The 22,182-nt window shown below is 38.1% G+C and overlaps 1 protein-coding gene across 8 annotated transcripts in view; it reads left to right on the forward strand.

Moving 5' to 3' along the window:
• STXBP4 (syntaxin binding protein 4) overlaps window positions 1-22,182 on the forward strand; it is a 222,494-nt gene that overhangs the window by 26,374 nt on the left and 173,938 nt on the right. For all 8 annotated transcript variants that reach the window (XR_011383518.1, XR_011383517.1, XM_070060907.1 and 5 more), the window contains 4 exons: window positions 8,448-8,554; window positions 8,740-8,950; window positions 12,381-12,459; window positions 16,694-16,788. Coding sequence is in view for 6 of the 8 variants with exons in the window: in XM_070060907.1 (XP_069917008.1) it covers window positions 8,448-8,554; window positions 8,740-8,950; window positions 12,381-12,459; window positions 16,694-16,788 (492 nt within the window). In the remaining 2 variants the exon portion in view is untranslated. The remainder of the gene's footprint in view (window positions 1-8,447; window positions 8,555-8,739; window positions 8,951-12,380; window positions 12,460-16,693; window positions 16,789-22,182) is intronic.

A 22,182-nucleotide genomic window follows, 5' to 3' on the forward strand; every position in this document is an offset into this window, starting at 1 on the left:
CTCCTGGTTTCCCGTGGGGTGCAGGGCCCAAGCACTTGGGCCATCCTCCACTGCCTTCCCGGGCCACAGCAGAGAGCTGGCCTGGAAGAGGGGCAACCAGGAAAGAATCCAGCACCCCGACCGGGACTAGAACCCAGTGTGCCGACGCCACTAGGTGGAGAATTAGCCTATTGAGCTGCGGCGCCGGCCAATGAATACAGATTTCTAATTCAAGTGAAGAAAGAAGATTCTCCCAGCTCTAAGAGCTAGAGGCAACCTATACATTAAGAAGGAATATAATAAGTACTGAATTAAGGAAATATGAGAATTCTAAGGTCTTTCTACCCTATCAGCTAGTTCTATTGTCAGTGCAGAGTTCTCAACTTTTAATCTTAAAATTTTTTTGGCCTGGACACTTACACCCACATATCCAATTTTCTGATCAATGTTTCTACTTGACTCTCTTAAAGACATCTGAAACTCAGCATTTCTGAGGCAGAATCCATATTGTTCACCTCAAAACCTCATCTTCTATTCTCTTCCCAAACAATACCTCTTCCATTGGTGAATGACACCTTCCATTTACAAAGTGAGAATGCTTAGTAGCTTCCAACTTTCCTACTTTGTCTTCTGAAACAGCCAATTCATTAGCATATATGGTGACTTTTTTACTTTGAGTATTTCCTTAACCCATCAGTGTTATTAATCAGAGGAGATCTGGTCACCACAGTTTAAATTATCATCAGTTTTTATCAGGACCCTCAGTGAGTTTGTGTGCTCTTGTACACCATGCATATTTCCCTCCCAACATATCTTACTAATAATTGGTTGCCTACAAATTCAGTAAGGTGTGGCTTCTGCCTCTGTGGCTCTTTATCTTGATGCCTTCAGAGGCACATTCTCTCAGGTCCTGGGATTGGCTAGTTTCTTTCTTATCTCATATGCTATTCCATCACTCTCTTCCATTCCTCCATTACTACCATATTTCAATACAAAGATCTGCTTAAGAGATGTATTCCCTGTTATCCTCTAGTATAGCCCTGGTTTTATTTTTCCTATATATGCTCCTGGTACCTTTTCCTTTTCTTCATGTCATCTATCTTACTTTGTAATGATATATAATGTTTGTGACTATTACCTCCACCTGACCCATAAAACAATATGTTTCTTTAAAAAAATGTATTATTTATTTGAAAGGCAGAGTTCCTGAAGCCAGGAGCCAGGAGCCAGGAGCCTCCTCTGTGTCTCCCACATGGGTGTAGGGGCCCTAACACTTGGGCCATAACTACTGCTTTCCCAGGCCATAGCAGAGAAATGAATTGCAAGTGGAGCAACCAGGACTTGAACCACTGGCCATAAGTGATGCGGGCATTGCAGGCTTCACCCACCATGGTACCATAGTACCGGCCCCACCATGTTTTTTTTTGTTTTGTTTTGTTTTGTTTTTTTGACAGGCAGAGTGGATAGTGAGAGAGAGAGACAGAGAGAAAGGTCTTCCTTTTGCCGTTGGTTCACCCTCCAATGGCCGCCACAGCTGGCGTGCTGCGGCCGGCGCGCTGCGCTGATCCGAAGACCAGGTGCTTCTCCTGGTCTCCCGTGGGGTGCAGGGCCCAAGCACTTGGGCCATCCTCCACTGCCTTCCCTGGCCACAGCAGAGAGCTGGCCTGGAAGAGGGGCAACCAGGAAAGAATCCGGCAGCTTGTTAATTATCGTGAATTTATTGTGTACCTGAACTGTTCTGGGGAAACAACCTTGGAAAAGACATGGTTCTGGCCAACTGAAAGAATCCCTGCTGGTAATTTGGGAGTTGCTGATTTAATATGCTATAATTTTGGGAGATGGAGAAAGGAGAGTAAAAGTGCAGTGATGTGGGTAAGTAAAAGTACTTTTGAAGCAAAGAGAAAGGAGCAGTTAAGTCCAGAGAATTGGAAAAAACTTACTGCAGAGATACTGGTTGAATTTGGCTGTGAAGTTTGGAAGTTTGTCAAGTAGAGAGATAGAAAGGAGGATGGTGACATTCTACATGGGACTTGGTAAGTGTTAAAGTGTCAGGAGTTGAAAGACCATGACTGATTTGAGAAGTATCCTCCGAGAATAGAATGAAGACTTAATATGATGGGATGGAAGGTGCATGGTAAGGCTAGAGAAAGTAGATTGCAGCTAGTGTCTTGTTCCGGGGTTGACAAGTTACTGAGTTTCAGCTTTTTCCTACCAGTGAGCACTTGTGAAAGGTTCTCAATTTGAGGAATAACATAATTAAATTTGCTATCAATGTGAAATTGTTCACAACAGATATGAGAGTCTGATTCAGCTGACATTATTTACCATCTCCAATATGCTGACTTACATATGTTCTGTGATTCTTACAGCAATCTTGTGTTATAGATATTTATCCCCACTCTGCAGTGAAGAGTCTCATCAAGAGTAAATGATTTGCCTTAGTTCATATAGTAACTGGAGTTAAAAGAAGGATGTCTTTAATCTATAGCTTCTTAAAGTATGGGAAAGAAATCCAAAGGCTTGTAGGAACAAGCATTCATTTCAGAAGGAATGAGTTAGCTACATCAGAATCAGGCTGTTAAGATAATTTCTAATAATATGGTAATGATATTTTAAAAACTAACAAAGTCATCATCAGAAATGAATAGTGCTGGGGCTGACGCTGTGGCATAGCAGATAAAGCCGCTGCCTGCAGTGCCAGCATCCCATGTGGATGCTGGTTCACGTCCCAACTGTTCCACTTGCAATCCAGCTCTCTTCTATGGCCTGGGAAAGCAGTCAAAGATGGCCCAAGTCCTTGGGCCCCTGCACCCACGTGGGAGACCTGGAGGAAGCTCCTGGCTCCTGGCTTCATAAATAAATCTTTTTTTCCTAATATTTATTCATTTATTTGAAAGTCAGAGTTACACAAAGAGAGGAGAAACAGAGAGAGAGAGAAAGAGAGGGGTCGAGAGAGAGGTCTTCCATCTGATGGTTCACTCCCCAAATGGCTGCAAAGGCCAGGGCTGCGCTGATCCGAAGCCAGGAGCCAGGAGCTTCTTCTGGATCTCCCACATGGGTGCAGGGGCCCAAGGACTTGGGCCATCTTCTACTGCTTTCCTGAGCCATAGCAGAGCTGGACAGGAAGTGGAACAGCCAGGTCTCAAACCGGTGCCATATGGGATGCTGGTGCTTCAGGACAGGGCATTAACCCACTGCGCCACAGCACCGGACTCCATAAATAAATATTTTTAAAAAAATGAATAGTGTTGATAGTTTTTGACCTAAGTGTTTGTGTGGTCAGGAATACATTATTAAAAAGTTTATATGAGGAGGAAGTACCTGGATCCTGGCTTCGGATCGGCGCAGTGCGCCGGCCGTAGCAGTCATTTGGGGGGTGAACCAACGGAGGGAAGACCGCTCTGTCTCTCTCTCTCTCTCTCTCTCTCTCTCACTGTCTAACTCTGCCTGTCAAAAAAAAAAAAAAAGTTTATATGAATGCCAATGGAAAAAATGCAGTCTCTGAAGTTCAGCTTGTGGAAGTGTTTGTCACATTGCCTGCCATGACATGTAGTTGCTCAGTAACTGCTGCATTGGAACCAGGACTGTGTGGAAGAAGCCTCAGCATATCCCTGAAGTTGTTGTCTTTCATACATTAGTCCAACTGGGGCAGAATTCACTTGTTTAAGATGCCAGACTTTTACAGAAATAGCTTTGTTGTCATTTGCAGGTTCTGACTTTTAAACAGGTTCAGAAATTCACATGATGAGCTAAGATCTTATTCTAGGAGGCAGAGAAAGAGAAGGAAAAAAACCTCACAGCTATGAATACTTTTTAGAAAGAAGAAAATATATAAACACCAGAAATCACAGTAAGAAGACACAGTTGTCTTCTCCGACTTGCATCCTTCTAGAAAATTCCACTTTAATACACCAGGGTACTTTATTTATTTATTTATTTTTGACAGGCACAGTTAGACAATGAGAGAGAGAGACAGAGAGAAAGGTCTTCCTTCTGTTGGTTCACCCCCCAATTGGCTGCTACAGCCGGCGTGCTGTGCCGATCCAAAGCCAGGAGCCAGGTGCTTCCTCCTGCTCTCCCATGTGGGTGCAGGGCCCAACCACTTGGGCTATCCTCCACTGCCTTCCCAGGCCACAGCAGAGCCAGACTGGAAGAGGAGCAACCGGGACAGAATCCGGTGCCCCAACTGGGACTAGAACCCGGGGTGCCGACACCGCAGGCGGAGGATTAGCCTAGTGAGCTGCGGCGCCAGCCCAGGGTACTGTATTTCAAGATGGGTTTCATGGCTTCATGGGAGCTTTTCCTCTGTAACACTGACACTGTGCAGCTTGAAAAGGGCGTTTGGGCACTGGCAGGTCCACCTAAACTCTGTTGCTTACCTCTGTTTTCTTAGCATTTTCCTCTGCAAACCTGGCAACCAATTGTGATTTCTGTAAGATTCATCACTTCAAGAGCTACCTCCAGACCACTTAGAATTTAGTTCTGAAAGTGTAGTGGCAAAGATTGAGTGCTCCACCCGCACCTTCTCTCTTTTTCATTGTTTATTGAGATCTGGCTAGTAATTTATAGAGCTTAAATTCAAATCCAGGTCTATCTGGCTGCCAAACTCTGTGCTCTTTCCACTTCAGAAAGCACCTGACCAAAGGAAAGACAGTGATTTTTAGTTATCATTGTAGGATTTTCCATTTTCCAAGGAAATTCAATAAAAGGAATTTTTTAAAAAAAATTTATTTATAAGATATATAGATAGATAGATACTTGAAAGGCAGAGCAGCAGAGAGAAAGAAGATAAACACAGATCTTCCATCCGCTGGCTCACTCCTGCAATGGCAGCAATGGTCTATTCTCAGACAAGAACCAGAAACCCCACAGGTTGGCAGGGGCCCAGGGTGGGTTAGCAGGAAGTTGGATCAGAAGCAGAGTAACTGGGACTTGAACCAGCACTCCCATTTGGGATGCCAGCATTGCACATAAAAGCTTAACCCCTTATGCTACAACACTGTCCCCAAAAGGAGCTGTTACTGCTGAGAACATTTGTAATAAAAACAAAATAGCCAAATTTTTTTTACTGTGTACCACCACAATTCTAAAATAAACCTTCTTTACTTGTCAGTGTCCTTGTAAATGTCTTGATCAAATGACACCGTCTGTTAGCCTTGTCAGGCTTTGGGATACAAGTTAATAGTAGTGTATTCATTAAATGTCAGTTAAAATCTACTTCATTAAACTGATTCTATAAGGTGTTATTTTGCAGATTCCTAATGTCCTAGATTGAGATTTAACAATGGCAGATATTTACTCCTTTTTAAAAATCAGTTTTAAAAATTCTTTTTTACCTTTGCTTCTGATACAAGTTCTAGAATATAGAACAAATAACTAGTACACCTACATTGTGTGGCAAACTGTATGACCTTTTATTGAGAAATTATTTTTATATGTATAAATAAATCATATATCTAATTTATGGACTATGAAATGAACACCTGTGATTTCATTTAGAGTGACTGAAATAGAAAATTTAAGGATTATTTAGGCTTTCTATGCTTTCCTATGAAATAAACTCTCTACAGAAATTTTTATTCTTCCCTATTTCTTCTTAGCCTTTTTTCCTGCTGCAAAGAGGTTTGTCTCTTTGTTCATCAGGACATCACCCTAATCATTAGTGAATGACTATCCTTAAAACTAAAAGTTATCATGTTATAGTACAAGTTAGTGTACTTAAGTCTTAGTAAAGTTTTGGGATAGTTGATTTAAATGCATCTGTGGTGTAACTCCAATAAGATCTGGGCCTGAGCAACACAAAACAGTGTTGAAAATCTTACAAAGTCAACCCTTTTGGTTTGTTGAACATATAAGGAGCATCCATAGAAGAATTAACATATAAGAAGCATCTAGAATTTCTTGCTCTTATCTACCTGTAACTTAGTGCCTGTTAATCAACCTTTCCCCATCTACCCTACCCTTCTTCTACCCTCCTAAGCATCTGGTAAACACCATAATTCCTTTAACTTCTGAGATCACTTTTTTTTTTAAGACTGTAAGATTGATATCATATGATATTTATCTTTCTGTGCTTGGCTTACTTCACTTAACACGACGACCTCCTGTTCTGTCCATGTTATTACAAATGGCAGGATTTCATCCTTTTATGGCTGAGTACTATTCCATTGTATACATTTTTTTAAGTTCATTCTTCAGTGGATGGATACTTTTTGGCTATTCAGGATAGTGCTACAGTAAACGTGGGAGTACAGGTGTCTGTTTGCCAGACTAATTTTATTTCCTTTGGCTATGTACCAAGTAGTGGGATTTTAAAGTATATTTGAAAGTCAGTTAATAGAATGCTTTCTAAATTTTTTTTTTTTTTTTTTTGCTGAAGGCTGGTTTGGTTATTTAGAGTCTTTTGTTGTGGTTTTATAGAACTACTGTTAGTGTGGCTCAAGTTGTTTTTTTGTTTGTTTGTTTTTTAATAATACTTCTATTTCAGGGCCGGCGCCGTGGCACCCTAGGTTAATCCTCTGCCTGTGGCACCTGCATCCCATACGAGCACCGGTTCTAGTCCTGGTTGCTCCTCTTCCAGTCCAGCTCTCTGCTGTGGCCTGGGAAGGCAGTGGAGGATGGCCCAAGTGCTTGGGCCCCTGCACCTACATGGGAGACCAGGAAGAAGCACCTGACTCCTGGCTTCGGATCAGCGTAGCTCCGGTCATAGCGGCCATTTGGGGAGTGAACCAACAGAAGGAAGACCTTTCTCTCTGTCTCTCTCTCACACTGTCTGTAACTCTACCTGTCAAATAAATAAATAAAATCTTTTTTTTTTTTTTTTTTTTTTTTTTTTTTTTGACAGGCAGAGTAGACAGTGAGAGAGAGAGACAGAGAGAAAGGTCTTCCTTTGCCGTTGGTTCACCCTCCAATGGCCGCCGCTGCAGCCGGCGCACCGCGCTGATCCTGGCAGGAGCCAGGAGCCAGGTGCTTTTCCTGGTCTCCCATGGGGTGCAGGGCCCAAGCACCTGGGCCATCCTCCACTGCACTCCCTGGCCATAGCAGAGAGCTGGCCTGGAAGAGGGGCAACCGGGACAGAATCCGGCGCCCCAACCGGGACTAGAACCCGGTGTGCCGGCGCCGCAAGGTGGAGGATTAGCCTATTGAGCCACGGCGCCGGCTAAAATCTTTTAAAAAATAATAATAATACTTCTATTTCAGAAAGATGACAGATTGTAGTGCATTTAGACTATAACATCTTTTACATAGTATTTGAGATAATATGTTCCCAGAAAACCTTCTGATGAATGTTTATGAATGTTTCATATTTGTTTAGTTTTTTATGTATTCATTAGTCAATGAAAGAGACAATACTACATGTCTTTTTTTAAATAAAATAATAGCCTTTTTTATTTAAGAGTAAATAGCCATAAATTGCCATGATCATAAATAATTCAGTTCAGAGCAAAAAGAACAATTATCCAAAGGATATATTTCAGCAAATACGAATTTAAAGAAAAATTTCTCTTGATTTTGTGGAATTAGAAGACAAATGATGACTGAGAAACTTCCCTTACATTAAATCTTGTAACAGATATGCTCGCTTATTCATTTAGGCTCATTCTGAGCAGAGCTGGGGTTAGCAGAGGCAATCCAGGCAGTCTTTATTACCAGAACACGATTAACACTGTATGCATGAGCAAGTAGGCATTAGGAAACAGGAGTGACTGTAGATCAAGCAAAAATGCATCGAAAATTTTGGTGGGAAGAAAATACATGGATGCTCAGTAACTAAAATAATTGAATGTTATGTCCTGAAAAGCCCCATAAGTATTTGGCCTATTCTATCAAAGAGTCAGAGCTTTGTCATAATGCTGAGCCTATAAAGCAGGTCTATGTCCTAATATATTAGATTCCTTAGCAAGCAAATGTCCTAACGGAATACACAAAACATGCAATTTCACTCATGTATATTACCAAATTAAGCTTGAATCAGTAGCATTTTCACGATTTATTTTCTTTGAGAAGGAAGAGTTACAGAGAGGAGGAGGAGAGAGAAAAGAGATCTTCCTTCAGCTGGTTCACTCCCCAGATGGCCGCAACAGCTAGGGCTGAGCCAGACTGAAGTCAGGAGCTTCCTCTAGGTCTCCCACATGGCTGCAGGGGCCCAAGCACTCGGGCCATCTTCTACTGTTTTCCCAGGCACATTAGCAGGGAGCTGGATCAAGAATAGAGCAGCCAGGACTTGAACCAGCACACATACAGGGTGCTAGCATTGCAAATGTTGCCTTTACACACTATGCCACAACACCAGCCCTAAATCAGAAGCATTTTACTGTTGAGGTTCTCTAAGATTTTTCTGTTTAGTCATTGTTTTAGACATTCTTCAAAAGCTTTTTATTGCTCTAAATTCATCAGTTAAGTTTTTAAGACATTACGGGTTTTTTTTTTTTTTTTCATTTTTTAATAAACGTTTCTCTTTGATTTAGGATGGACGTTTGAAGCCAGGAGACCAACTTGTTTCAGTGAACAAGGAATCTATGATTGGGGTATCATTTGAGGAAGCAAAAAGCATAATTACTAGGGCCAGATTGAGGTAACTGTTCTATCTATAAGACAAAATGGGTCATTTAGCACATCTCCTTACAAATTATAGTTTAAGATGTTTTGAGTATTTTTAACTCTTAAAGAAATATTTTTAATAATATATTAAACATTAACTTAGAACTCAGTTTTACTAAATCCAGTGCATATCCTTAAAGTGATTTTTTTTATTCCTAGGTCAGACTCTGCTTGGGAGATAGCATTCATAAGACAAAAATGTGATGGCAGTCATTCAGAAAATCCATCCTGCACATCCCTTCTACATGCTTCAGGAGAAAATGGACCTGAAGCCTCAACATTTAGCATTCTTTCTTCTCCCCCTGAAATGCTACTTCCAAAGACGTCATCTACTCCCAAAACTCAAGATGCCATTTTACCTTCTTTTAAGGTAAGTCAGGTAATAATTTTTTAAGATTTATTTATTTATTTGAAAGTCAGTTACACAGAGAGAGAAGGAGAGGCAGAGAGAGAAAGAGAGGTCTTCCATCCGCTGGTTCGCTCCCCAATTGGCCACAACAGCCAGGGCTGTGCTGATCCAAAGCTGGGAGCCAGGAGCTTCCTCTGGGTCTTCCCACACATGGGTGCAGGGGCCCAAGGACTTGGGCCGTCCTTTACCGCTTTTCTAGGCCATAGCAGAGAGCTGGATCAGAAATGGAGCAGCTGGGACTTAAACCGGTGTCCATATGGGATGCCAACACTGCAGGCAGCGGCTTTATCCGCTACACCAAGGCGCCAGCCCCAAGGTAATGTTAAATTTATATTTATATTTATATACATTGTCTGTAAATCTCTTCTATGTTATGTTGGTTAAATACATTTAGAGAATAAATTTGGGCTGGCACTGCGGCTCACTAGGCTAATCCCCCACCTTGCGGCGCCGGCACACCGGGTTCTAGTCCCGGTCGGGGCGCCGGATTCTGTCCCGGTTGCCCCTCTTCCAGGCCAGCTCTCTGCTGTGGCCAGGGAGTGCAGTGGAGGATGACCCAAGTACTTGGGCCCTGCACCCCATGGGAGACCAGGAGAAGCACCTGGCTCCTGCCATCGGATCAGCGCGGTGCGCCGGCCGCAGCGCGCCTGCCGCGGCAGCCATTGGAGGGTGAACCGACAGCAAAGGAAGACCTTTCTCTCCTCTCTCTCTCGCACTGTCCACTCTGCCTGTCAAAAAAAAAAAAAAAAAGAATAAATTTGGCATTACTGTTAAAAAATTAGCATTTGCTTGAATTATTTTTTTAGTTTTTTTCTGTTTTAAATTTTCATGCTGTGCTTAATTTTTCATCAATGAGGACTGTGTACAGAAGCATGATCACTTAGGAATTATCAGCATGACAAAATGGGGCCACAAAGACATGCATAGATGTCACTCGATTATGTTAGGAGTATAATACTTAGTTTCAGACAGTCTCTAATATGCTTAGTTAGTAATTTCTATTTTTTGTTCGACTAAAACCAGGCAATCTTTTTTTATTGTTTTTATTTTCTTTCCTACACAGTGAGGCCAATCCCAATCATCTAGTCCAGGTGCATATTGTGCCCTCTTCTTTGTATGCTAGAATATAGTTCATACTATTACAATAATACAACATAAATTTCTGTGCCAAAATTAATATAATCTATTATTAACTGTTGTAGTGTCCTAACAAATCACCACAAAAAAAATAAGCATATAGGGGCCTTCATTGTGGCGAAATGAATTAAGCTGCTTCTTGGGATGCCAGCATTCCATAATATAGTGTCTCAGCTGCTCTGCTTCTGACCCAACTCCCTGCTAATGCACCTGGGAGGCAGCAGATGATGGCCCAAGTACTTGGGTCCCTGCCACTCATGTTGGACACCTGACTGGAGCTGTCACCTGACTTCAGACCTGATTGTTGCAGCCATTTGGAAAGTGAACCAATGAGTGGTGGATTGATCAATTTTTCTCTATCTTCATCTCTCTCCCTCTTTCTCTCTGGCACTCTATCTTTCAAATAATTAACTAAATAAATACTTTAAAAATTAAATAGAGCATATATTATTTTGTATGTGTTTTACATTTTTCTATATCACTTTTCTAATTTCCCTATTTTTTGATATATTTTTAAAAGATTTATATATTTATTTTCCTCTACTTGAAAGTTGAAGTGACAGAAGGAAAGGGGAGAATGAGGGAGGGACACACAGACACAAACACAGAGAAAGAGCTATTGAAATCTTTGATCCACTAGTTCACTCTTTATTTTAAAAAAAAGATTCATTTATTTATTTGAAAGTCAGTTACACAGAGAAGGAAAAGGAGAGAGAGAGAGGTCTTCCATCTGCTGGTTCACTCCCCAATTGGCCACAACAGCCAGAGCTGTGCTGATCCAAAGCCAGGAGCCAGGAGCTACTTCTGGGTCTCCCACACAGGTGCAGGGTCCCAAGGACTCGGGCCATCTTCTCCTGCTTCCCCAGGCCTTAGCAGAGAGCTAGATCGAAAGTGGAGCAGCCGGGACTCGAACCAGCACTCACTCGAACCAGTGCCCATCTGGAATGCCGGCACTGCAAGCGGTGGCCCCACCTGCTACGCCACGGTGCCAGCCCCCACTAGTTCACTCTTCAGATGACTAGAACAGCCAGGGCTGGACCAGACTGGAATCAGGAGACCAAATTTCCATCCATGACTTCCAAATGAGTGGAAGGGCCCAAGCACTTGAGCTATCATCTGCTACCTTTCAGGATACATGAACAGGAAGCTTGATCAGAATAGGCGATGCAAGTGTCCCAAGCAGAAGCTTAATCTACTATGCTATGATGTTGTTCCTGAAACGTTATTTGAAAGTGTGTGTGTGTGTGTGTGTGTTTAATTTCCAAATATTTGGGTGATATTTTCAATTCCTTCTTTTGTTTTTAAAATTTAATTCCATTGTGATCAGAAAGCTTCTTCTGTATGGTTTTCATTGTTAAATCTATTGAAATTTTTTATGGCCTAGAACAAGAAATAGGGTATATCTTGAAGAAGCATCATATTAGTGTTAGGTCAAGTGGGTTGACAATATTGTTTAAGACTTCTCTATCCTTATTGATTTTTTTGTCTAGTTTTTCCATCTATTTCTGAAAATAAAAATATGGAGCATCCACGTCTCTAATTTAAACTGTTTGCCTGATTTTCCTCAAAAATCTCTCAGTTTCTGTTATGAAACAATGAAACGCAAGTCTAACTATATACTACCAACACGAGAAACACTTAAGATTCAAGGACACGAATAGATTGAGTGTAAAAGAATTTTTTAAAAATCCATTCAAATAGTAATTTGTGAAAGAAATGAAGTAAATATATTAACGTTTTAGATAATGGACTCAAAGGCAGAAATATTGCCAGAGTTGATGAGGGTCAGATTATAATAAGAAAGGTCCATATGCCAGAATTATGTAAAACTTTTTAAACTATAAGCATCTTACAACAAAGAACTTATATTATTTTATTCTGTGTTAGCTATAATAAAATAGAAAACTTAGGTCATGTTTTAAGTCAGTGGAATGAAATTCCACAAAGGTAATTTCAGTTTCAGGTACGTGCAGGTCACAGTGTTGATTTTCTGTCAGTCCTTCTACTTTGTAATAGTTGAAATACCATTTAAAAGACACAGAGCGTGACCTTCTATTTTGCTACCCTTGGACATGGTAGAGCTGAAAGCAGTTGTTACCATTCTTTCTGAAATGCATTGTTTAAAATGAATATTTTAGAAGTTTCATTTTTCTGGAATATTGCTTTAATCTTTTAAACCATTGTTTTTACATTGGATAGGAGCTTTTGGTCTGGTCTTTGACCTACTTTACAAAATGACAATTTTCTTTCACAGACAAAAACTGGATACAAGAAAGCAGAATATACTTCAATTACTTCTTCAGACAACAACCCTACAGATATATCTAATTCAGGTAAATGCACATTTAATTCTTCTTCTGTTATTTTTTTTTTCAGTTACTCTCTCAATGAGGAGTACATAATATGACTTTAATAGACTTAAAGAAGGGTGCATTGTGGCTTTTTTCTTCAGTGAATGAAAGAGCTAAATGAATGTATTGTCCAGTGGTCCCTGTTAAATTATGACATTTATTGGAAATTTCCATGAGCAAAGGGTTGAAATTTTTAAAAGTGCATTATAATAACCATCTGTGAAGCTATAATAGTTAATGAATTGTTGAAATGAAATACAGAAAAGTCTTCTATCAGGATTAGAGGGCCTTGTCCTTTTAGTGAAACAGTGGTAAAGTATATTAAATGCACTTTTCAACAAACCCATTATGAAAAGGAAAATAGCTTAAGAAAACATATGTTTAAAACTTAAAAAAAAAGACATGTTTCATTTGTTTGGAAGAAATCACATGTATTTAAGTTTAGAATGGACATTAATATCATTAATGCAGTACTGTTGATTCCTATATACTGTGAAATGATTTACTATCTTTTTAAAACAGCAAACCATTAATTATCTAAAAATTAAACAAGAATTTTTACCAAGTTGTACTTGTTGGCAAAGCTGTCAAGAAAAAAAACCTTCCCCTAAAATTATTTCCAAAAGTTAAACAGAAAAATATTTTAAAAAATTGTAGTTAATATAAATGAAAAGCCAATTTACATATGGCTAAATAATAATGCAAATTTCTTCCCATATATTTTAATTTTTGATAACATTGTCTAGATGATAATCTCGAAATAAAGAAGAATTAGTCTATCTCTAAATATACTTTTTTTTTTTAAAGATTTATTTATTTGAAAGAGTTACACAGAGAGAGGAGAGGCAGAGAGAGAGAGATCTTCCACCCGCTGATTTACTTTCCAGATGGCTGCAACAGCTGGAACTGCACCAATCCGAAGTCAGGAGACAGGAGCTTCTTATGGGTCTCCCACGTGGGTACAGGGGCCAAAACACTTGGGCCATCCTCTACTGCTTTCCCAGGCCACAGCAGAGAGCTGGATAGGAAGTAGAGCAGCCAGATCTCTATCCGGTGCCCAAATGGGGTGCAGGTGCTTCAGGCCAGGGCATTAACCCACTGCTCCACAGCGCAAGCCCCCTAAATACACTTTTTTAAATTGGGAAAATAGAAGAATGAAGCAAATAGTCATGAGAGACTCTGGAATCAAAGTTGCTAAATTATAGAAGTCAGAGTCTTTTATTCCTTGATTAAATCATAAAATATTATTATGTGCACAATTTTCATGAACTTTGTAGAGATCACTTGTCTGAGTAGATTTTGATTTTTTTAGCACCAAAATAATCTTTTGATTCTGTTTTCCATTATTTTCTTGGTGTACCCTCATGTGTTTCCAAGTGATTTTTCAGAATACAGTAATAACAAGAATAAAAAGAGTTTTAAAAGGTCTAAAAATATTATTCAATCCCCTGATTCACACCCCAAATGGCCACAATGGCCAGTGCTGGGCCAGGCTGAAGCCAGGATCCAGGAGCCTCTTCTGGGTCTCCTAGAAGGATTCAGAGGCCCACGCACTTGAGCCATCTTCCATTGCTTTCCCAGGAGCATTGGCAGGGAGCTGGTTTGGAAGTGGAGCAGCCAATATTTCAACCAGCACCCATATGGGATGCTGGCACTGAAGGCAGAGGCTTAACCTTCTACACCACAACATCAGCTCCTAAAGATATTCTTGAAAGAATCAAAACAGAACGTTGCATAAAGAAATAATATCACTAATTTAACAATATCACAAGCCTAAATTTTTTTACATTAAGTCTTTGGATTCTGAAACAAGTACTGATGGGAAAAAATATTTATCAAGGATTCATGCAATTAATCAAATGTAATTGATGCCACTCTTATAAAACATTCCCTTTCTTTTCCTAAAAAGAGAAATTGGTATAGAAGAAGATCTAGGAAAGTAGTATGCTGTACTTTAAAAAATATCTCTCCAGATGGAACAAATGGGAGTTTGAGGCTGGAACAGAAAGAAACCACAGACAAATTAGGATAACTGTCTATAAGGGGCTTTTTGGGTCAAGCAACTCTGAGTTGTCAAAGCATGCTGAATTTATTTACAGATCATCTTAAAATTTTAATCCAAAAGCAAAGATTTACAGGAAAGTAATCTGAAAGAAAACAAAATTTTGTTAAGCCATGACTATGTATTGTTAAGTAGGGCTTGTAGAATTTTGTATTAAATTTTTTAATATATGTCCTTATGTGAATATTAACCATACTTCATAGCTGCCATCATAGTTTTTTGTAATTTTATTGGTTTTAGTTTTTAACTCCTCAAGATGAGAAAATTGGCAATAAGAGATACTGACACAGAAGGTTAGTTTTCTGGAGTTACAAGTGAAATGTACCTGACCGAACATTGACACATAGTAGCCCTGTGACCTTTGGCTAATTTCTTTACCTTTTTTGGCCTTTGTCTTTTAGTTGAGAATAATAACATCTACATCACTGTGGTTATTGTGAAGATTAATGAGCTTATATGTGTAATTACTTTACTGCCTGGCTAGAATTAGCATAAATAGAGGCTTATCTTTCATTATTATTCATTCATATTCACAGACATGGCGAATCATTATGCTTAGATGTAGAAAAATTTAAATCAGAATGCATGCTTCAGTGTGGCACATTTTGGTGTGACCTTGTATCTTTTTCTGTCTTTCTCTTCTTTCCACTTATTCTCACCTCCATTGCAATGCTTCTATATACTTACACTAAATTGAATAATTAAGTCCAGTGCTGGTGTTGGTCTGAAACCATAACGAGGTTAGCATGGTTCTACCCAGTGATAGTGTGCCTTAGCTGCAGGTGAAACACCTAACTGGATGTCATTTTCAGGCCGTACAAGTCCAAACCTAGAAGATGACAAGCAAAGCTGACTTATCTGCTGTTGGATCTTCTTTACCATTCTACTCTGTTCTTACTACTTATGCCACCCTCTTGAGAGAGATAGATGTTTATATATACATATGCTTCTACATAGACTTTATATGTTTTATGGATTTATATATTTATCTCATGGCCCACATTTAATTATCGTGATAAAGAAGGAGATTTTCTTGTTATTTTTATCAAATTTATAAAAATTCTATTATACTAAAAGAAGTCTTTCTCAAGATTTAATTCATTTTGGACCGAAAAGTCAGTAACCATTTTTTTTTATAATCTTGACACCTATAAGCTATATTAAAGATTTTACATAGAATGTTAAGGATGTGTTAAAGGTTTAGAGGAAGACTATTTATTTTCATATGCACTTCTTATGTTCTTAAGAAAGAGAATGCAAATCATTTTGTACTTAGAGACAGATGCTCTGAGAAATTAAAAAAAAATTAAAACACTGCATAAAGATGTGACATTTTAAAAAGTTTTTTCTCTTCCTCTTGTTTCTATGTAGAACTAGTAAAATACCACTTAAAAGAGTACTTAGAATAGTGACAATTTAGTTAGTAAGAATTGACATGAATTATGGTAATTTGTTTTACAAACTTTGGCATATTAAAACAAATAGCTTTTCAAGTTCTATTTCCTGTGGCATGTGATTTTTTTTATACAACAAGACAAAGACTTGTGTAAATAATAAAGGTACTTGATAACTTGTAGTGACATGTATAGGACTCTGTACTTGAAAGTCCACTTATGCCATTTGAAATATAACTCTTCTATAAAGTAAAAGGTTTTTAGCTCAAAAAGCTATATATCCATATCATTCTTTATATGTAAACTTGGAATGATTTGCATATGTATGGCTTTTTCCAGAGTATTTCCAGATTTGACATAACAGAATTTCTTTTGCCAAAGTAACATAATCTTTTTGAATCTCTCATATGATTTTACCCTTTTTTGAACCAAAAAAGACTTTTAATCTTGCAATTAGTAAGGTATTGTGACAATGATAGTAGTAGTGGGGTATATGTTTGTCTTTTAGGTTCTTATTTCCATGGGACTTAACAGGGCATAATTGGCCAATCTTTTTATATTATATCCTTTAGGGCTCAAGTGATGCTGATTTATATGATACATTTTAGACTTAAAGAAAAAATCATAAAAACAAAATGAAAACTGCCAACTTATTAGCCAGAATTATTTTTGAACAGCAGGAACAGAGAATACATCCTGTCAAATGAAAAGTTCTGTTCCAATTAAGATTCCAATTAGTGTGCACCCTGTTGTCTCTTAGGTACTGTTGCTGCCTGGACTGATAATTATGGGCCACAAGGAAAGAAGATTTCCCTAAATCCCTCTGTTCGCTTGAAGGCAGAGAAACTGGAAATGGTAAATCCTTTAAATTTTCGTTTTTCTTTCTAAGACAAAATAGGAAGTATTCTCATTCTTTAAGAGAATAAACTACTGGAGCTTTTAGTTTCTTGAAGAATTATTTATTTACAATTAAATAAATGACATTTAAATTTAAATTATTTATTTTTTGTTTGCATTTGAGGATCATAGGTGTTCACTAGTATAAAATAGTAATAAAATCCTTTGTAACTAAGTGGACATCTAAATTAATTAGTTTTCTACTCTAAAGAAAAAAGAAAATTGTAATATTTTAAAACTTGAATCAAGGAAACATGGAATCAATTATGAAAAAGTTTGTTAGACTTCATATATAAGAGCTATAAGTATGGAGAAGTAATACTTCATTGTTCAATATTTTTAAAAGTGAAATGTAACTAAATTCTAAAGAATGGAATACTCAAATATCCACCTGATTAAAAAAAGGTTGTAGTAGTGTGCTAAGGCACCTAGAAATATTCCTGAGGAGAGTAAAACATTGATAGCTTCTATATGTAAAAGAAACTCAGTAAGTTTTAAAAAAATATAAATTAAGGATAGGAAAGCACTTTAACACTTACCAGGTTACCAGAGAAGTGTTGGAAAAAATGTTTTTTTTTAAATAAAAAAGATATACTGTTGAAGGTCCATAACATCTATCTTCTTGCCACTCTTTATAGATGATGTATTTCACATTTTACAGAGAGTATGAAAGTGCTTAGCTAGAATTCAGCCACACTGCACATATTCCCATAGCCCTGTCTTTGCTTGGTGTTATAAAAGTAACTTTCTTGGGCCGGCGCCACGGCTCACTAGGCTAATCCTCCGCCTTGCGGCGCCGGCACACCGGGTTCTAGTCCCGGTCAGGGAGCCGGATTCTGTCCCGGTTGCCCCTCTTCCAGGCCAGCTCTCTGCTGTGGCCAGGGAAGTGCAGTGGAGGATGGCCCAAGTGGTTGGGCCCTGCACCCCATGGGAGACCAGGATAGGTACCTGGCTCCTGCCATCGGATCAGTGCGGTGCGCTGATCAGTGCCACGATGGCCATTGGAGGGTGAACCAACGGCAAAGGAAGACCTTTCTCTCTGTCTCTCTCTCTCTTACTGTCCACTCTGCCTGTCAAAAAAAAAAAAAAAAAAAGTAACTTTCTTATTACCAATTTGTATCATCTTCTGTTCAAATTTTGATTCAGTTCTCTCTTTCATCCACACTGTGCTATTATAGATCAGATCAAAGTTGTTTTTTTTTTTTTTGTATCTGTAGCCCCATCACTTTGTAGCTCCCCAAAATCAATTTGTCGTGTGCATTGTCCTCTCAGTGAGACAATATGCTTCCTCATCACCCACCCACAGTACCTGCTACTCTTTAAGCATGTGGGTTTTTGCATGTAGGGGTGGAAAGTTTTCTTTTCTCATCTATCACTGAGTCCATGGCTGAGACAACTAATAAAAGATTAACAAGAGAAAGCATACAAATATATCTAATGTAGGTTTTATGTGGCACAGGAGCCTTCAGAAATAAAGACCCAAAAAAATGGAAAAATGTGTTCTTTTATTTTTTAAGTTTTATGCAGAGTGGGCACTCTTGAAGGAGTATGAATGGAGAAACACAGTACGATCTATGCAATAAACAGGTGAACTTAACAAGATCTGTTTGTTCAGATCTCTCTGTATCATCAGAGATTAGGATGTTCCCTTCCTTCGGGTAAAATGAAGGAAGGCACCTATTCTTTGAGAGTTTTAAACAATTTCTCTTCAGGGGAGAAGGATGCAGGGAAGGTAAGAGAGACCCTTCTGAAATATGGCCCCAGTGCCATATTTGGAGCATGTGTGTCCTGCACCCCATCATGCTCAATGAAGCTTTCCAGTTTAGTACTTGAGATGTCACATTTTTATTTTCAAAATCCTGAGTCTCTTTTCTAACCTGTGTTCTTTTTATTTGTGACTAAAGTATAAGTTCTGGTTGCTGGCAAGACCTGTAACCACTTAATATTAATGTTTTTTAAAAATATAATATCTAAGGTTTAAATCCATGTTTGTGACATTTTAAAATAATTACTGTTCTTTAATGACATTAGTTTAAAACTATTATGTTAATTTCTGAATATTCAAAATTTAGTATAAACAATTGCTCTGCATAAGAATAAAATTATCCAACTAGTGAGTTTACATAGCAGATTGTTAACTTGGTTTAAATTTTTCTATCATTTATTATTTTAAAACTGATTGATATTCTTAATAGATGAGAAAATATGAATTTGTATTGATTCTGAGAAATATATGTTGCTTGACTATTTCAGTTTGGTCCTCTTTTTAGCCTAGAATGAAATGGTAGTTTTATAGCAAAGAAACCCACATTCTTTATAAATTCAGCCTCAGTGTACTTACCCAAGATGTGTTTCCTGAAACATTCCTTGTTAATAAGTTTTCTTCTAAAATATACATTTACTTCTATCCACACAAGTATTTTCTAAGCTACTTCTCCTTTTTTACAGTTATTAAGGTAATGATATCAGTATCCCTTTAGTCTGAAATAGGTCCTTCTATTTTCATTGTTCTTTTATAGACATATTCAACTTTATTATTCATGAAAATGTTAATATGTTTCTATTCAGTAATAAATAAGGCTGATACACAAATCATAATACATGATATGATCAAGTCTAGGTATATAGTACATACAACATGTAGAAAATTAGTGTTATAGTGAAGTTTCACAAGGAAAAATTGTTACGGAAAGCAAGGATGTTGGAATTTGGTAAAGGAAATTACCTATCAAGTACCGTAAATATGTATACACACAGTCCTCAGGATCCATGAGGCATTGTTCCAAATGCCTGAAAATACCAAAATACATGGATGTTCAATGTTTATGTTTTAGGGTAGTTTCAACATAGTTATTTAAATGATGTATTTTCCAAAGTGTTTATATTAATGCTGTTTGTCTCACTTGATGCTAACATTAAACTTGAAAATAGGCAAGACGGCATAGAAAATAGAGATACAATATACTATTTGACTTGAAGATGGAGAATTATTGTACTAGTGCAATGTCTGGATTTTTTCCTTAAGAAAGAAAAATTACCCAAAGCAATTTTCAGATTCAATTCAACCTCCATCAAAACTCCATCAAAACATTTTCCACAAAACTAGGAAAAAAAATCCTGGAATTTATATGGAAACAAAAAAGATTCCAAATAACCAAGCAACATTATACAATAAAAACAAAGCAGGAGTCATCACATACCAGATTTCTAGATATACTGTTGTTATAATCAAAATAGCATAATGTTGTGGCTGGTGTTGTGGTATATCAGGTAAGGCTGCTGCCTGAGATTCCTGTGTCCCATATGAGCACCGGGTTGAGTCCCAGATGATGTGCTTCCAATCCAAGCTAATAGCTTGGGAAAGCACTGGAAGAGGGCCCAAGTCCTTGGGCTCTTGGACCCAAAGGAAGCTCCTTGCTCCTGGCTTTGGCCTGGACTAGCCCCAGATGTTGTGGCTATTTGGGGAGTGAACCAGTGGATGGAAGACATCTAAAAACAAAACAAAACAAACAAAAAAAAGTGAGAGAGAGAGAAAGAAAAATAGCATAGTGCTAGCACAAAAATAGACACATAGAGCCATGAAACAGAGTAGAAGCCCCAGAAATAAAACTATTACCAGTTAATCTTTGATAAACATGCAAAAAGAATTCCCTAGAGAAAGGACAGTCTCTTCAAAAAATGGTGTTGGGAAAATTATATTTCCTAATCATAAATTTGAAACAAGATCTCTACCTTATACCCTATACAAAAATCAACTCAAAATAGATTAAAGATCTAAACTTAAGAACAGAACCTACCAAACTACTATAGAAAAAACATAGGAGAAACAGTGGAAGACATTGGACTAGGCAAAGACTTTTTGGGTAAGACCCCCAAAGCACAGGCAAAATTAAAGCAAAAACAGGCAGATGAGATTATGCCAACCTAAGAAGCTTCTGCACAGCAAACAAAACAGTTAACAAAGAGAGAGAACAAGTGATAGAATTGGAGAAAATATTTGCAAAGTGTGATCTGATAAAAGATTAATATCCAGAATATATAAAGAACTCAAGAAACTCAATAACAAAATGAATGATCCAGTTAAGAAGTGGGCAAAGGATTGAATAAATACATTTGAAAGGAAGAAATACAAATGACCATAAGATATGTGAAAAAATGCTCAGGATTACTAGCCATCAGGAAAATGTAAATAAAATCCACAATGAGGTATTATCTCATTCCAGTTAGAATGGCTATTATACAAAAATCAAAAATAACAAATTCTGCTGGGGTTGTAGGGAAAAGGGTACCCTTTTACACTGCTGGTAGAAATGTGAATTGGTACAACCATTATGGAAAATAGTATGGAGATTGATCAAAGAACCCAAAATGGATCTGCCATATGACCTAGTTATCCCACTTTTGGGAAATATCCAAAGGAAGTGAAATCAGCATATGAAAGACAGATCTCCAGTACTATATTTATAGCAGCCAAATTCACAATTACAAAGGTCTGGAATTAGCCTACATATCTATCAACTGATGAGTGGATAAAAAGAATGTGTAATATATACAGGATAGACTATTCTCAGTCATAAAATAAGATTGAAATCTTGACATTTGCCACAAAATGGATGGAACTGAAAATCATTATGCTAAGGGAACTAAGCCCAACCCAAACAAATATCATGTTTTCTCTTATAAAGAGTATGTATCACTAAGCCGGCGCCACAAGGTGGAGGATTAGCCTATTGAGCCGCAGCGCCGGCACACTGGGTTCTAGTCCCGGTCGGGGTGCTGGATTCTGTCCCAGTTGCCCCTCTTCCAGGCCAGCTCTCTGCTGTGGCCAGGGAGTGCAGTGGAGGATGGCCCAAGTGGTTGGGCCCTGCACCCGCATGGGAGACCAGGATAAGCACCTGGCTCCTGCCTTCGGATCAGCGCGGTGTGCCAGCCGCAGCGCACCAGCCGTGGCGGCCATTGGAGGGTGAACCAACGGCAAAAGGAAGACCTTTCTCTCTGTCTCTCTCTCTCACTGTCCACTCTGCTTGTCAAAAAAAAATAATAAAAATAAAAAAAGAGTATGTATCACATGCTTTCTCTTAGAGAGTACAAAAATTGTGTAGATGGTATATTATTTAGTGTGTAATTCTAAATATTGCTTTAGTGAATTGTACCATGTGCATAAAAATATGCCCTTGTTACTACTTCATAATCATTGCCATGAATTGCACATGTTGTAATATTAGTATCCATATTTTTAAGAAGAATAGTGTATATGTATATAACATCTACATATGAAGTGAATATGACAAAATATTAAAAAATGTTAAATATTAAAATTTTAAAAATAAATTTAAAAACTAATAAATTATG

Source organism: Oryctolagus cuniculus, chromosome 17, assembly GCF_964237555.1.
Source record: "Oryctolagus cuniculus chromosome 17, mOryCun1.1, whole genome shotgun sequence".
Taxonomy (NCBI): domain Eukaryota; kingdom Metazoa; phylum Chordata; class Mammalia; order Lagomorpha; family Leporidae; genus Oryctolagus; species Oryctolagus cuniculus.